This window comes from Leishmania mexicana, chromosome 26 (genome assembly GCF_000234665.1).
Source record: "Leishmania mexicana MHOM/GT/2001/U1103 complete genome, chromosome 26".
NCBI lineage: Eukaryota > Euglenozoa > Kinetoplastea > Trypanosomatida > Trypanosomatidae > Leishmania > Leishmania mexicana.
In genome coordinates this window covers 948,585-963,603 of record NC_018330.1, presented here as the reverse complement: position 1 = coordinate 963,603, position 15,019 = coordinate 948,585, and the positions used below count along the sequence as shown (strand labels likewise).

Below are 15,019 nucleotides of genomic sequence, written 5' to 3'. Positions count from 1 at the left end.
CAGCCGCGTCCATCGTGCGGCCAAACAGGCGGTGGTCTAGGCGCATCTCGGATCGGCCCGAGAAGGATGTTCGCCAGCTGCAGGCGACGGCCCTCTGGGGCCCTGCACACGCTGCCTGGGTGCCGTGCCTCTCCCTCCACGGCTTCCAGCCACGGCACTCGAACAATATCCGGCGGCGACTCTCCACACCGGGGTCTGCAGGGCCAGACGGTGCAGCTCGGGGCGCCCTCGTCGTGCCGCCCGCACCTGTGCCTCATCAGCCCGCCAGGCACGCCGTCGGGGATGCCGCCCATGTCGCACACACGCACCCTTGGGGGCTGATTCGCACGCATCCCCTCGCGTCTCTGGCGTCTATCACGCGTGCTCCCCCTCCCCTCGGCACGCCGCGCTTCCATGCGATGCACCATGCAAGCTGGCGCCGGCTCCTCTGGCGTTGCTGGTTCGGCAAGCCGGTCAACACTGTCGTTGTGTTGCCATCGAGAAGAGCCGCAGGCAAACGGCAATGAGAGGCGAATACGGCCGACTCGGAGTGGCACAATCTACGTCCAAAGGCGTCGCCACACACCCTCTCCGCCCAACCTCGTCGGGCCCGTGTCGAGGGCCTCATGAGGAGGGATAAGGAAGTCCGTAACAGCAGCCACATCTGCGCTGCTTTCATCGCTGATTAAATTGGGAGCAAAGACACGATGTCAAGAGCGTTGCACGGCTGTTCGTTTTGCCGCTGCTGGTGGACGGATGGAGAGACGGCGCTGGACAGAGAGAGATGCGCGCATGCACGCAGCACTCTAAGGGGCCAAGAAGCCCATAACCGGTGGTTCACGTGCTGATGCGCTGCTGAGCATTGGCGCAGTCAGTGCACAACCTCCAGCATGCGCGTGCATACGGAGACAATCATTTCGGCAGGCACACACGTGAAACTGTAACCCTCGACCTCTCGTCCGTCCAACCGGCCTCCTCCCCGAGCCCACAGTTCGTCACTATCCTCTACCCTTTGCGCCACCCCGCCGCCCCTTGCTTTACTGCTCCGCTCCTGCAGGCGCTCGGCAGCTGTGCATGCTGGTCACCTCATTGGTGCGCCGGTGCAGAGGGCAAGACTGACGAAGCGGCACAAGTGAACAGAACGTTGGTGCCTCAGTTAAGGAAGAGAAAGGGATGCATGGAAGAGCGCGGCGGAAGAGCAGAAGATCAAGCATCGGGCTCCTTCTGCAACGCGACCATCCTCCAATAAGGCATGAGTTCACGCCAACCGGCCGGTCACATGTCCCAGCGCGTGGCGCGAAGCTGCAGAGGACGGCGTGACAGCAATGAGCCGACCCAGTCACCCGAGCACGGTCTCTGCCGCGCAGCTCGCCTCACAGCCGCTCCCACTGTGCCAGTCGACACCTGGTCCATCCCCCTCGCGGTGCCCCGGACACTCCCCACACGAGTGGGCAGCGCGAGGGCCGGGGGTGAGGTACCGTCGAGTCACTCTGGCACTTCGCCCATCACATGGATGGCACAAGCACGCTCACGGTCGCGGGTCGCTCCGACACAGCGCCACCCAGGAACGGACCGCCGGCATCAGTAGTGATACATCGCTCTCACTGCCCCATGACACTGGTACTTGACCTTGTCATCACCAGAGGTGGCTCGGCATTTGGCAGGGTCAGAGGGGCGGGTGGGGGTGTTTGACCTCAACACCTAGGGTGGTGGTACTGGACCCTGAGATACCACCGCGCACTGAGAAGTGTGTCGCCTCTTCCCTCACCTCTGCCCGTCGTGAAGGCACAGCAGGCAGTGGAAAGAAGAACAGAGAAAGGAATCCCTCCGCACTCATAAACACGCGCGCAAACAGCTGACTCCAAGGGCCAACACTCACTGCCCTCGACTTCCACCTGCGGGCCGATCAGCTTTGCCCATCCATCAGAGAGTGGGCAGGGCCAGACCCGTCCGCACACGCACGAACGTGCGAACCACCGTAGCGGTCATCAACTCGATGCATTCCAGAGAAATCAAGGGCACCACCGGCAGAGGAGAAAGGGAGGAGGCAACCGCACAGTACACACACACACACAGAGATGAAAACGAAGCGAAAAGGGAAAAAAGGGAAAAAATGGGAGGCGTACGCGGGCTGATGAGACCACAGGGCGGTGTCAGTGCGGGGAACAGCGGCGTCCGTCGTCGCACACAAGCGTACCCATCACGCACACCCGCGTATGCGTTAAAGTCGTGCATGCACACCCACATGGCCGCGCCTGGGTGATGCCACATGCAGCAGAGGTGATAAGGAAAGTGAAGCTGGAACAACAATCAAGATTTATATGAAGAGAGACAGCGAGCATCACATGGAGCTTGTCTGTAAAGAAGGGTGAACGAAGAACAGGTTGAGAAGCAGCTCACCACGAACCAGCGCGTAGCCCCACCTGTGCACGTTACCACACGCGCACACGCACGCGTCGGCTGGGTCTATATGTCCGTGTATCTGTTGGATCCGAACCGCACTGGTCAAGACACCCATGTCCGGCTCACCTGCTGCCGGTGCTAGAGGGCGTGGCACTGAGAACTGGGGTCGTTGCACGTGGCTGCGGCTCCAAGTCGCTCTCGATCGGAGAATCCTGCCGGCGCCCATTGACGGAGTCCGTCTTCCTTGATTGCTGGACGCCGCGAATGCCTGCTTGGACACTGCTGGGGCCACACGGCAGCCCGCCCTGCGGTAGTATGCCGCCTGCCAGTTCCTTGGGTGTAAGACTGTTCTCGTTTCCTTCGCACAAGGTGTGGAACATGCGGGAGAGCCTCCCCATCGCCAGTATCTTCTCGCGAATGTTCTCACCTCGCTGCTCCAGGACGCTCCCGTCGCTGCCGTCTGTGTTTGCCGCCGGTGTCGGTGCGGCCGTCGTTGCTACTCCCGCCGCCTCCGCCCCGTCCACAAACAGATGATCCTCACTTCCGTCAATAGGGTGCAGGATGGTCATCCCAAAGTCGAGCAACTTCTCCTCCACGAAGGGCAGCGACCAAGTGAAGGCGTTCATGAAGTTGGGCAGGTAGTAGGGGTGAAGGCTGCTGTTGAACTGGCGGATGCTCATAACGTTGCGGTTCAGCATGACGACGGCGGCCCGGTTGTCGTACGTGTCGCAGTAGTTCGGCGCGGAAAAGATGCAAATCACCGCGGGAAACCCCTTCCTTGTCTTCTTGTACAAGTGGTAGCCCTCGTTCTGGGCCTCGTGGCCACGGATGATTGTGATGAGGTCGTTCTCCTTCAAGAAGTTACAGGTGGCAGCGTTGCTGTAGACGTAAGAGCAGCCGCGGGTTGTGTTGGGCACGAACAGCGGCGCCGCCGCAGGGTCCTCCTCTTTCTCGTCCAGCGGGTCTGCCCAGAGTAGGTCGCACATCGGTCCCGACGACGGCGGCTCGCGGAAGCGGTGAATGGCGCCAATGTCGGAGATCCGCTTCAGCTCCGGCGACAAGCCCCCGTGGACGCAGAGGAATCGATTGTTGAGGATGCATGCAAGCGGCAGGCAATCGAAGGCGGACATCATGGCGTTGTACACGGCGATGGAGTACTTGTACAGCACCTCGCGTTTGAAGTTGAAGTACGCCGTGAGGTGTCGGCTTTCGTGGTTGCCGCGCAGCATGATCATTGTTTTCGGGTAGCAGATCTTGTAGCACATGAGTAGCAGGATCACCTCCATGCCGAAGCACCCGCGGTCGACATAGTCGCCCAGGAAGATGTACTTCTGCTGGGACGGGTCGCCGCCAATGGAGAGAAGGTTCAGTAAATCGAAAAATTGGCCGTGTATGTCGCCAGCGATGGCCACCGAGCCATCAAGACGCAGCACGTTGGGCTCGTCTTTCCATATCAGGGCACACTGGGTAATAATCGTCAGGGCATCCGCCTCCTGCAGCAACCCCTCCTTTCTGAGGTGCTCGCGCACCACATCGGGGCGCACCTTGCCACTCTCGTCGAAGAGCGCAGAGCTGCTCAGTGGCTCCCAATTTGGCGGTGGCACTGACGGATTCCCCCGGTCTGTGAGGAGCATGCGCTCCACCTTGCCAACGTGATTCGGCACAGCGGTGACAGCGACTTCTAGCCCCTTCCCCTCGAGGGGGGTCTCGATGCCGATGGAGACCCCCTGGGCACTGGCCTTGACATCAGCAGCTTGCACAGTGAGTGGCATCACGCTTCTGTGGTGGTAACGTCGAATGTGGGGCCCGTCTCTCGCCGATTTTGAGCTCCGTGTGCGTGTCTGTGCACGATGCACGATCGATTATGAGTCCAGGGCAGAAGGCGTTACTGAGCAGATGCAAGCACGAAATCTGACGCCAGCACGCAAAGAGGGCAAACTCAGCAGCAGAGGCAGCAGAGGGTATGACGACCGCGCCAACAGGGGGCCGTAGACATGAGCAAGAGAGACTCCCCACCTCCTTCCTCACAGGGTCGACACTACCGTAGGGTCTGGTGAGTACGTGGTGGCTAGCGGACAGAAAAGTTCGGTAGGTGGAGCGTGAGGACGGCCCAGTGGGGGAGGAAGGTTACGATGGCGGCTGTGTGGTTGCTTGGGAGAGAGGGGAGCGGAGGGGCACAGAGGGCAGAGGATCAACGGGGGGGGTGAAGGAGAAGGAGCATGGAGTACGTGCTTCTGTTTTTCGTTCACCTGTCCGCATTTCACGGCAAGCAAGTCCACGAGTATACGCCGACACAGCCACGACTCACCTTACCCCTGTTCAGCCACGACTACGCCAAACAGCAGGACTGGTCAACACCCTTTGGCGTCGTTCAGCACACTGCAGCAATGCCACTTGCATACAGTGCGCAGGCCACGTCCAGGATTACGCTCGATAGCCCCGTAACACAGCAAGGGTAGAAAGGCAGCTGGTGCATGCGCATAGTTGTTGACTCGTCGGTACGTTTCGTAGTGATCCGGCACAAACGTGATCATCATGACCGCACGTCTCTCCGGCACAGCGTCAGCCCAGGCATGTCCCGGCGACACCACGAGTCCGCCAGCCGTATACCAGGGTACACAGCAGGCTGCTTCGCTTTCACACAAAGATTTGGCGCTAGATACTGGTACCCCGCACTGCGGTCTCTCGCGCTCTCTTGGCGATGCAAAAGAATGAAGAAGCGAACACCGAAAAGCCCATCAACGCATATGCGTGCACGTCCGCCCATCATGAGACTGCACTGCAAGAGAGGCCCGGGAAAGGAGGAGGTGCCTATATCCAGCCCCCCCCTCGCCTCTCTCGTCTGCCACGCCGCTAGTCACTGTCGTCGTAGTCGCTTTCGGAGAAGGACGATTCGGAGGTGATCGCGTCCCCCTCCGAGCCAGAGAGAGAGTCCTCCTCCTCCGAGAAGTCCGAGTCGCTGCGTTGCCGCTTGCGCTTCTGCGGCGCCGACGTCTTCTTCCCTTTGGCGGGGGCGGGTTTCGAGGCCTTGTTGCGCGGCGTCCGCAGCACGGCTGACCTCTTGACGACCTCCGGTGTTGCCGTCTTGCGCTTTGGCTTCGGGGTCGTCTTGGCAGCCCGGGACGTCTGTGCCTTGGCAACCTTGTCGCGCGGTGGCGCAGCTCCTGTCGTCTTCCTGGTAGCCCTCCCAGTCGATGCAACCAGCCCCCCTGGTGTTGTGCCCATGCACCCCTCCACGTGCGCGCGGTGCTTGCTCTTGACGCGCTTGTGGCACAGGGGGCACTCCTCCTCCATGATGCAGGTGCCAACCAGAAGCTGCATCTCCTCCTCGGCGGCGGCCGCCTCATCTCTGCCGCCGCCGCCGTGACGCGCCCTCGCCCGGGCCTCTCGCTCACTCGCTTTCTGCCGCTCCATGCGCTCTCGCCACTCCGCCAGCGCTATCTGGTCGATCAGGTGCTGACTGACGGGGTAGTAGGGGAAGCCGAACTGCCTTTTGCACCGCTGGCACGTTTGCACAGTATCGTACATGGAGGCATCGTAGTCGAACGGCGCGCTGCAGTGTGGGCAGCCGTGCAACGCTGTGGCACAGCCAAACTGGAAGAGACACAGTTGACAGTGCACCTTCTTACCCCAATGACCCATGAAGAGCGAGTACTGGGGCCGCGAATCAGGCTCCCAGAGGGAGCGGCATTTGGGGCACCCCACCGTGGTCGGCTGGTGGAGTCCACCCAGTCTCGGCTGCCCGATCGGCGTGCGGTTCGTCGACACTTCCGGCTCTGTATTGGCGGCGGCCAATGCTTCCCACGCCTTCTCGTCCGCCGCCGAGGCCTCCGAGGCGTCATCCTCCTCGGTCTCGCTCTCGCTCTCGCTCTCCTCCTCGCCCTCGGCAGTCACTCTTGACTTCCTCACAGCCGGTGCCGCACTGGCCTTTGAATTGGCCTTCTTCATCTGCTTCGATGCCGACGGGCGCGACTTGGGGGAAGACGGCGGCGCGGCCTTGGCCTTCCTGCCGCCTGCTGCGGTGGGCGCCCGGGTCTCCGCTGTCGACTTTTTCTGTGCAGCGGCGGCGGCCTCCTTGCGCGCCTTGGGATCTGCGAAGCACTCAAAGGCACTCACCAGGCACTGGAACGCCTCCGTGGCCTTGTCGAAGCTACCCTGAAGGCGGTCTGGGTGGATGATCCCAGCGAGACGCATGTAGCTGCGACGTGCCACTGGCACCGGTGTCTCGGGCGTCACGGGCCCAAACCCCTGGGCGAGTGACAGGATCACAAACGGCTGCCCATCGGCAGCCAGGATGCTCTTGGCAATCTGCACGGCCTCCATGATGCGTGTGTATGCGTGTGTGTCACCCACAAGAGTATGTTTGTGGGAGGCACGACTGAAGTCAGCACACAATGCTGGTGCTTGTCTGCGACAGACCGAGTGGGCGGCTGAGGTAGACGAGCGCTGGCAGGGGCACGTGCCTATGTGCGTGAAGTGGGAAGGAGCGAGTGTGCCTGTATAGGGGGGGGGCGTGAGCCACTCAAGCGAAAGCAAGCGAGACCACACACCCGCACAGACGAAAATAAAAACGACGTGAACCGCGCGAGAGCGATTGGGGGGAGGCAGAGAGCTGCTCTACACACACCGCCAATCAATACGTGGCCGCAGTGCGCGAGATGGCAAAAAGGTGTGCAGACACACAGCAGCACGGCGAGGGAGAAGGGGAGAGAGAGATGCGGCGAGGAGACGGAAAGGAGTTCTGTGAGGCTGTGTGTGGGCGTTTGTCTGTGTTTGACGCAGCTTTGAGTACGTCTGCAGGTTAGTGTATCCAGGCGATGTGCTGGCGTGCGCACGACTCGCACAGGGAGCACAATGAGCTTATCTTTGTGACTGTGTACGCCTATCGCCCGCTGTGCGTGCGCGCGTGCGTGTTCGCGGGGTGTGACGAGGTCTCGATGTGTGGGGTGTGTCTTTATGGAGATGTGTGGGTGTGCGTGAGTGTCTGTGCGTCTGCGCCGCTCAGCTCATAAAGGTGGCAGCGATCGCTCGAGAAGGACACAGTGAGAACGCTGGTGCCTGTACCTTTCCGGGTCTCTTCCTCAGGTACAGTGCCTGTGCCTATGAGTGTGTCAAGCGGCACCGCAACGCTCTCGTCGGCTCCCAACCGACGTATGTGCAGGGGGGAGGGATACAGTCAGAGAAGGAATCGACTGCCTGGGTATGTATGCGTACGTGGGTCGATGAAGATACACGTTACGAATCACTTCCGCTGTTGAGCGCGGGTCGGCGTTTTCCAGTTGCTGCTCGGGAGAGGGCCGGCGATGGAGAGAGAGAGATGTGCACCTCGCCGAGATGTGATCCCTGCCGCAGCAGCGAACACGATGAAGTAGAGCAGCGAAGAGGCAGAGCGCAAAGCACGTGTCACCACATCGCACCACCTATCCCCACCGAGCGCGCGCAAAATGGGGAAGGGCGGACGTGCATGGAAAAAAGGAGCAGAGAAAGAAGAGAGCGGAGTAGGCGAAGCCAACTGACTGGCGCCGATGAGGGTCTCAGCGGCAGACTTGTATGATAATACGCCGGAGAATCATGTCATGCGAGTAGGGCGCGAATGTCTCCGTGCACGGCCGAGAGAAACATAAGAGGTGGCACTGGAGTCGCCATCACCCGCCTTTTGAAACCGTCCACGAAGATACTGATTCCGGCATAGAAGGGTGTGCCCTCTCCCTTCCACCACCATCACCACCACCAAGCTAGCCATGGAGAAGAGTCGGCGTCATCCGTGAGCCCAACTCCCATCTCCTTGCCTCCTGGCAGCCTCTCAGGCCTGAAGACGCACCCACACAAAACGCTTCTGTGCGCGCCTAGCAAGACCACAGCTTCCGTTGACATGTCTTCAAGTAATAGAAAGCATCCAAGACAGAAGTGGGACGGGATGATTGCAGCACCGCAACCACCGCAACGGAAGCTCAAGGGAAAAAAAACGAAAGAAACGCAAGGCGAACATCGTTCACAAGCGGAGCAGCGAGAAGCGAGGCAGGTAGGCGTGGTACCACCGCTGGGGAGTCGACAGCGGTAGCAGCACCTCACTCTCCCCCTCGTCCCCCGCCTCCTGCAGGTCCGACGGCTCGAGCGTCACCCACTCGGCGTGGGTCTCCTCCTCCTCCAAGAGCAGCCGCGCGTTCCGCTGCATCTGAATCGACTTCACGCCCGCGGTGCGCGCCATGATGAAGGGGTTCTCTTTGATGGCGGCGTAGTCAGGCCGTTGCGCCGGGTCGTAAGACAGGAGCGCCTGCACAAGCTCCCGCGCGTCGCTGGAGACACCGTCCCAGAGCGGGCCAGTGCAGGCGACACCGCGCCGCATCTCCTCGTGCATCTTGTCGAAGCTTCTGCTGTGAAACGGCCGGTGGCCCGAAAGAAGGTAGTAAGCAACAACGCCGAGACTGAAGAGGTCGCCCTTGTGCATCGTGATCCCGGCCTCCTTCATATCAACGTGCCCGCTAGCTACCGCAGCGATGCTCTCTGGCGCGGCGTAGTTGCGTGTCCCGCCCACAACGTACCATTGCTCCTCCTCGTTGACGACAAACTCGGCAAGGCCAAAGTCAATGATCATCGGGGTGCTGTAGTCCGCCGACAAGACTATGTTGTCCAGCTTGATGTCGCGATGGATGATGTGTTTCTCTCGGTAGAGGTAGTCCAGGCCTGCGGCGACACCCTCAATAGTGTTCGCCGTGAATGCCTCCTCGGCGGCTTGGCCGTACTCGCGCACGCACGCAGCCGCCCGACGTGCCGTTCCGCCCTCGCCCGCCTCCATCACAATTACCAAGTCCTCGCGTGTCTGGAAGGCACCGAGAAGGTGCGCCACGTTGGGGTGGTTCACCGACTCCAGTATACGCAGCTCCGTGAGGGCGCCCATCCACCGCGTGTACGTCAAGTTCGTGGCTTTGCTGATGCACTTGAGAATGGCACGCTTGTGATCTGCTGCGGAGCGGTCCTCGCACTTGAACACCGTGCCGAAGGTACCGCGGCCGATCTGCGCGCCGGGGTAGAAGGAGGGGAAGCGCTGCTGAATAGAATCGTAGAATGGGTAGCCGCACACAGGAAACTCGGACATCATCGTGTGGCAGCTCTGCAGAAGCGCCGTGATGCTGCGCGGTGTCAGGTAGGAAATGATACACGCGAACGGGGTGCAGTCCATCGTTCCCGTGCGTCCGTTCCACGAGTGCCGGAAGACGACCGGCAGTCGACAGCGGTTGCACTTGCGCAGCAACTGACGCTTGTATATCGTCTGCTTCGGCGCGCAGGCGTCGCAGTACACACGGCCGCACCATCGACAGTGGTGCTTGGGGCAGAAGAGTCGGTTGAAGCGGCGTCTACAGCGACGGCCGCTGCATACAAAGACGTTGCTGTCATCCTGCCACAATGCACCGGGTGTTAGAAGATCGCCGGTGCTCCTACTGGACTCCATGGTTTTCGCACACAAGTAGTGAGAGGATCGGGGGCACGGCAGAAGGACGGGAGCTGGGGGGGGGGGGGGGGGCTACTGGGGAGGGACGGTGCGTGTGCCTATCCGCCTAAGACACTGGAAGAGAGAGGAGAATAGCAGAAGTCGGAAACGAGTCCACAAACAAAGGGTGGAAGCAAAGACTGGGCGCACCGAAGGGGGGGGGATAAAAATAAAAACAACAACTGAGCCCCGCACACGCGCACGGGTGTCAATCAGCGCGCGGAGTTGTACGCGTATGCGCGCTCAGCTGACTGACAAGCAAAGAGGCGAATGGGTGCGTAACGTGTCTCGGTACCTCTACCACAGGCGGCGTGCCTGTGCTGACGGTGTCGCACTGCGGTTGCTCGTTGGCCCAGCGGATCGCTTCGCGGTATGTGTGCGGGCGATGGCCCTGTGTGTGGTGGTGCGTGAGGGTGTGTCTGTCAGAAATAAGGGCCTGTGGGTGTTGAATAACAACGGTGGCTGTTGGGTGGGCGAAGGAAGGGAGAAAGAGAGGAAGGCTTCGGCGGGTGTCCGTCCAGCTTTTTGCGAGTGTGAGCTTGCGTGTGTGTTGCAGCAGGAGAGCAGCCGCCCAGTGAATGTGTCGACGGTGTTTGGGAGTCAAAACCAGTCGCTCTTCTTGCTTTTGGTTCAGGTTGCGCTGTGTGTGGGGGGGCGTGGAGAAGGGACAAGACCACGTGAGAGACGATGATGAAACAGCAGGGCTTTGAAAGCGTGAGGGCGAGAGAAAGGGAGGCAGGTACATCAAGAAATCCATCACGGGGGAGGAACGTTGTGGGGGGGGGGGTGACGGCAGACAAGTTACAAGAGAGACCAGCATCGTACGAGCACGTGTCTCACGCACGGCACCGCTTCACATACTGTGCTTCCCTTCACGTGCCCTTCCGCCGTGATGCCGTCCCTTTGGATCGGCGGTAGGCAGAAAACAGAGAAAGGAAAGCAGCCCGCACAGCAATATGGCCAACCACCTTTACGTCCTGGTTCTTCTATTTTCATGTGATGACAACAACGATAGCCGCAGGCGAAACACGGCACATCGTTGCGTTCCTCTCCTGCGGCCCTGACGCCCACGCGCACATGCCAATCAACTCCTTACACATCGCCTCGCCGTAGTCGCGGCGAGAGGGCTACTAGAGCTTACCAATCGCCTTGTACCAGAGGCGCTTCAGTCCAGTAGCCTCCTCAATGTCGTTATCGAGACCCGCGATCGCCTCATCGTCTTGCAGGTACTTGCGCACCTCCGGGTCGGCACGCGCCGCGCACCGCTTTAGCACCGCCATATCTCGTTGGCAGTGGCTCACCTCAAACATGTTCATCATCATGCACTGGTGCAGTTTTTCCGCCTCGTGACCGCACGACTTGGGGAGTTCGAACTGTGTGTGGGAGTACGACTTGTGCTGCGTCCGCGCCGTCCAGTCCTTGACACAGTCGTAGAACTTCGTGCGGTGCGCCTCGCAGGCGCCCTTCGGCCTGTCTGGTCCATAGTCATACTGCTTCAGGCATTCGCGCCAAAGCTTGGACGGAACGGCGCACGGCGCCGAGTCTTCGCGCGCGGCACACATCGGCAAAGAGCTGAAAACAATACCGAAAAGCAAGCACACGTGCACACACGGTAGCTGAGGAGGCAGCAGAACGGTGAATGGGGGAGGAGGTGTCCGCTGGAGAAGCTGCCGCAGGTGTGTCTCAGAACCACCAAAAACACGGAACAACACCACAGGACCTCACACTGCGTCACCCATCGACGGAGGAAGAAGGGCGAGAGAGAAGAGAAGGAGAGGACGAGAAAGGATGCTCGGTGTAGCACACACATGCAGAGCGAGTCTTGCACACCGACAGTCAATGCTCAGAAGCGAGTTAACGAACTGCCGAGTTTCAAAGTGGAATGTCTCTCACAACACGCAGAGACCACCCCCTCCTCCCAAGTCATGAGGAAAAACGCACGACCTCTCACGCCGCGCCGTAACAGTCTGCCCTTCCCGGAGAAAGGGGGAAGGGGACATCGATGCTCCGACTGTTGTCGATCGGGTTGAATTTGCTGTTTGGGTGAGACTCCTTGTATAGGACGCACACACCATGCAGAGGAGAGATGAAGGAGCGGGCAGAGCTCTTTGAACAGGGGAGGGTGAAGAGGACACTACCTTGCGCTTCGCTGACACACATAGGCACACACACACACACCGGCAGCCAGCCACTCACAGCGAATTGTGGCCATCTTCGTGTAGTTCCGACATTCGGAAAGAGCCTTGACATCGCGACGTCCCCCTTCCCCTCCTCACCCTTCCAGGTCTCCACCCAATCACACGAGTGCGGCACAGAAACAGCGCAGACCGTGCGAGCGAGTGAACAGCGGCTCAGGCGGAGAGCGGCCAAAGTGGCGGAACGAGAAGGGTGAGCAGAACCTACGCGCCACTCATCTCTGGCTCGCACTGCGCCAGGACCATCGAGAAACCTCTGTCTCGCGGTTCACAATTCGAAAAACCGTGCGCAGCGCGCCAGCGCATCGGTCGTGTCTGGCCGCCTTGTAGGCGCGTAGCAGCAGCGTGCACTCCTCACGCCGGTCGTGGTAGACAAACGCACGTGTCTGCCGGGCCAGGCCGGATGACGTCGATGGGCTTCTGGCACAGCTTGTCCTCGTAGTACCGCATGTACATGCTGCCGTTGCCACTCGCCAGCATGAAGTAGCGGTTCCTCCAACTCAACACAAAGCTGAGCTTCTTGCAGCCGATGAAGCGCTTCTGCAGCCAGCCGAGGCAGCTGTCGCCTTCGGCGCTAGACTGCAGGGGCGCCATGAAAGCTGGGCGAAAGCCAGTGCTCAGCTCAGCACTGCCCACAGCCGACACCTCACTGATCGCATCATTCGTGTTCTGTGTCTCCTCCGTCATCACACCTAAGCCACGCGCTGCGGTTAATGACGGCTTCGTCAACTTTTGTGAACCACACTCCGGTGCAAACGGAACGAGCGTGCCCTCAGTCGAGCTCACCGTCCATAGGGCTTGTTACCCTTGTCGAAGGCAGAGACGGTCGACACTGCAGCGACAGCACTGCCTCCAGCCCCTTGGAAGGAAAACGTTACTGACGCCAGAGCAGTGCCAGCCGGGAACGGTTCCGACTGTTCAGCCGAGGTGAGCACGGCAGTTGATGGGCGATCCTGCAACAGCAATGCGTGCGCTGGCGCCACCGCGTTCGGTGCTCATATGCCCCTTCGCTGCCCTCAGCCCCTCCTCCACTTTCGAGGCGTCGCCCGCCGCCAATGTGTGGCCATCGCACAAGCTCGCGGCCGTCACGGTAGCTTCGTGGGCCTCGCCGCCACCGACGCAGCTCTCCTTGGAGTCGGGGAGAAACCCTTCGCCGCACGCTTGGCCCTGAAAGAACGGCTGCAGGTGAGTCCGCCCAGCCAGCGTGGTGTAGTAGAGGTAGTGCACACCTTGCAGCACCCAGCGCCAAAGCCGCCCTCGTCGAAGCCGCCGTAGGGGGTTGCCATCGCGCCAGCGCATTTTCGCGTAGGCGTGCGGGACTCAGTCCCGCCAAGCCGCGTTTGAAGGACACATCTGTGCTGCAGACCTCGTCCGGCGACGTGGAAGCTTGGGTGCTGCTTGCGTCAGCTCCCGACGCCAGCGAGCCATCGGCAGCGAAGGCGCAGTTCTCCCGGAAGCACGCTAAACGCGAAGGCACCCGTCGAGCTGCCGGTGGCGCATGCCAGCGTCCCCCTACCGCACAGACGGTGCCCCTTCCATCCTCCCATGTAGGAGGCGCCTACGCAAACAGTGACCGAATCGTTGAGGTCGCCGCCCCCGAGGGTCCAATCAAGCGCCGCGCCAAACATAGCGGTCGTCGACACGAGAGGAAGAATGTCAGACATCAATGTGGCTTGCGAGATGACGCATCGAGGTGGGAGGGTGTCGTTGGGAGGCGGGCATCGGGGCCACGAATACGCTGAGCATGCTGCGAGGACAACAATAGCGCTATTACTGAGCACGGGACAAAGCGCGTACAACTGTGTCTGTGTGCGCGTGTGTATGTGTGTGTGTGTGTCAGCGATGGATGCTGCATGCTGCAGAGACACGGAGGCTGTAAGACCTACTCCATCGTGGCAGCAACAGCCCGCCGCAGACACGAGCAGAGCGGACAATGTAATGCGAGAGAGAAACGCACATTCAACAATCGCATTGGTGAGGCGGTGCACATGCGTGGGTGAGGGAGGCTAAAACGGCGGGGCTCTTCGCAGCGCGCGCCGGTATCGAAGCTGCAAGTCGCAAGAAGCCAGAAATACACTCGCGCTCACCCAGCGCTCGTAAACGCCCACATCAGGGCACGCTATCAGTCAGCTCGTCCCACTTCTCCTGCCTACGCTCTACATGCGCACGCAGACACGCCAAGGTGGTGTCGAGCGCCGTCTGTTCGCTAAGAGGAGCAGAGTTGAGGCACGATGGGCGAGGGAGAGATACAGATGTGCGGTGTAGCACTCAACCACAACGGTGAAAGAAGGAATCAGGGACGGAAGTGCAGAAGCGTTGAGTGAGGTACCGAGGTGAAGGCAGGGTGGTGGCAGAGGAGAGGCCTTCATGCATGCGTGTCTCTGGGCACGGGAGGGCGGGATGGCAGGGTAGCATGGCACCAATGAACACATCCGTCAACGAGCGCCTCCCTGTCCTGTCCGCCGCGGCGTCGCATCTCCGTCAAGGACATGGCAAGGAGCAGATGTTTCCATTGCCATGCATTCCCTTCCAGCAGCGGTACCAGAACGGGTACGTGCGTACGATGCAGGCGCAGCTACAACGCACTCCACGACGGAGTGGCAACGAGGAAAGGTAAGGACCAAGGGAGGGGTGGGGTGGGGGTGGTGTTCTTGGAGAGACACGCGGCGGTTTCGTTCACGTCTTCGTAGAGGCAAGGTGGTAGCAAAGAGGATGAGAGTCGCCGCCGCGAGCGAGAAGGCGCCCGTTTCAGCGCTGTCATCCCTTCAAACATTGCGCATCTCGCACGATCACTTGCGCGTTGACAGCAAACAAGATACAGTGTGGTCATCAGCCGTCAGAGCGCCGCTGCCCATCCACCGGCATGGCGTACGTGAAGCGAGAGATGCGCATCGAATGAGCGCCAATGAAACACAAAAAGGGAGCGAGAGACGAGCACCAGTGACGATGAGGT

At 60.5% G+C, this 15,019-nt stretch overlaps 4 protein-coding genes and 1 pseudogene across 4 annotated transcripts, besides 1 other annotated feature; all 5 read right to left on the bottom strand.

Annotated features, from left to right (window-relative positions):
- Positions 1-2,504: 2,504 nt before the first annotated feature.
- Positions 2,505-4,016, bottom strand: LMXM_26_2530 (putative serine/threonine protein phosphatase; the record flags this gene model as incomplete). Its single annotated transcript, XM_003876507.1, has 1 exon — positions 2,505-4,016. One exon carries the CDS (start codon positions 4,014-4,016, stop codon positions 2,505-2,507), a length of 1,512 nt encoding a protein of 503 aa, XP_003876556.1.
- Positions 4,017-5,235: 1,219 nt separating this feature from the next.
- Positions 5,236-6,705, bottom strand: LMXM_26_2520 (conserved hypothetical protein; the record flags this gene model as incomplete). Its single annotated transcript, XM_003876506.1, has 1 exon — positions 5,236-6,705. The coding sequence occupies one exon, from the start codon at positions 6,703-6,705 to the stop codon at positions 5,236-5,238; it is 1,470 nt and encodes a 489-aa protein (XP_003876555.1).
- Positions 6,706-8,374: 1,669 nt separating this feature from the next.
- Positions 8,375-9,832, bottom strand: LMXM_26_2510 (putative protein kinase; the record flags this gene model as incomplete). Its single annotated transcript, XM_003876505.1, has 1 exon — positions 8,375-9,832. The coding sequence occupies one exon, from the start codon at positions 9,830-9,832 to the stop codon at positions 8,375-8,377; it is 1,458 nt and encodes a 485-aa protein (XP_003876554.1).
- A 1,169-nt stretch (positions 9,833-11,001) lies between these two features.
- Positions 11,002-11,433, bottom strand: LMXM_26_2500 (conserved hypothetical protein; the record flags this gene model as incomplete). The annotated part of the gene is made up of 1 exon (XM_003876504.1): positions 11,002-11,433. The coding sequence occupies one exon, from the start codon at positions 11,431-11,433 to the stop codon at positions 11,002-11,004; it is 432 nt and encodes a 143-aa protein (XP_003876553.1).
- An 807-nt stretch (positions 11,434-12,240) lies between these two features.
- Positions 12,241-13,469, bottom strand: LMXM_26_2495 (annotated as a pseudogene).
- Positions 12,241-13,469: a sequence feature.
- Positions 13,470-15,019: the final 1,550 nt, after the last annotated feature.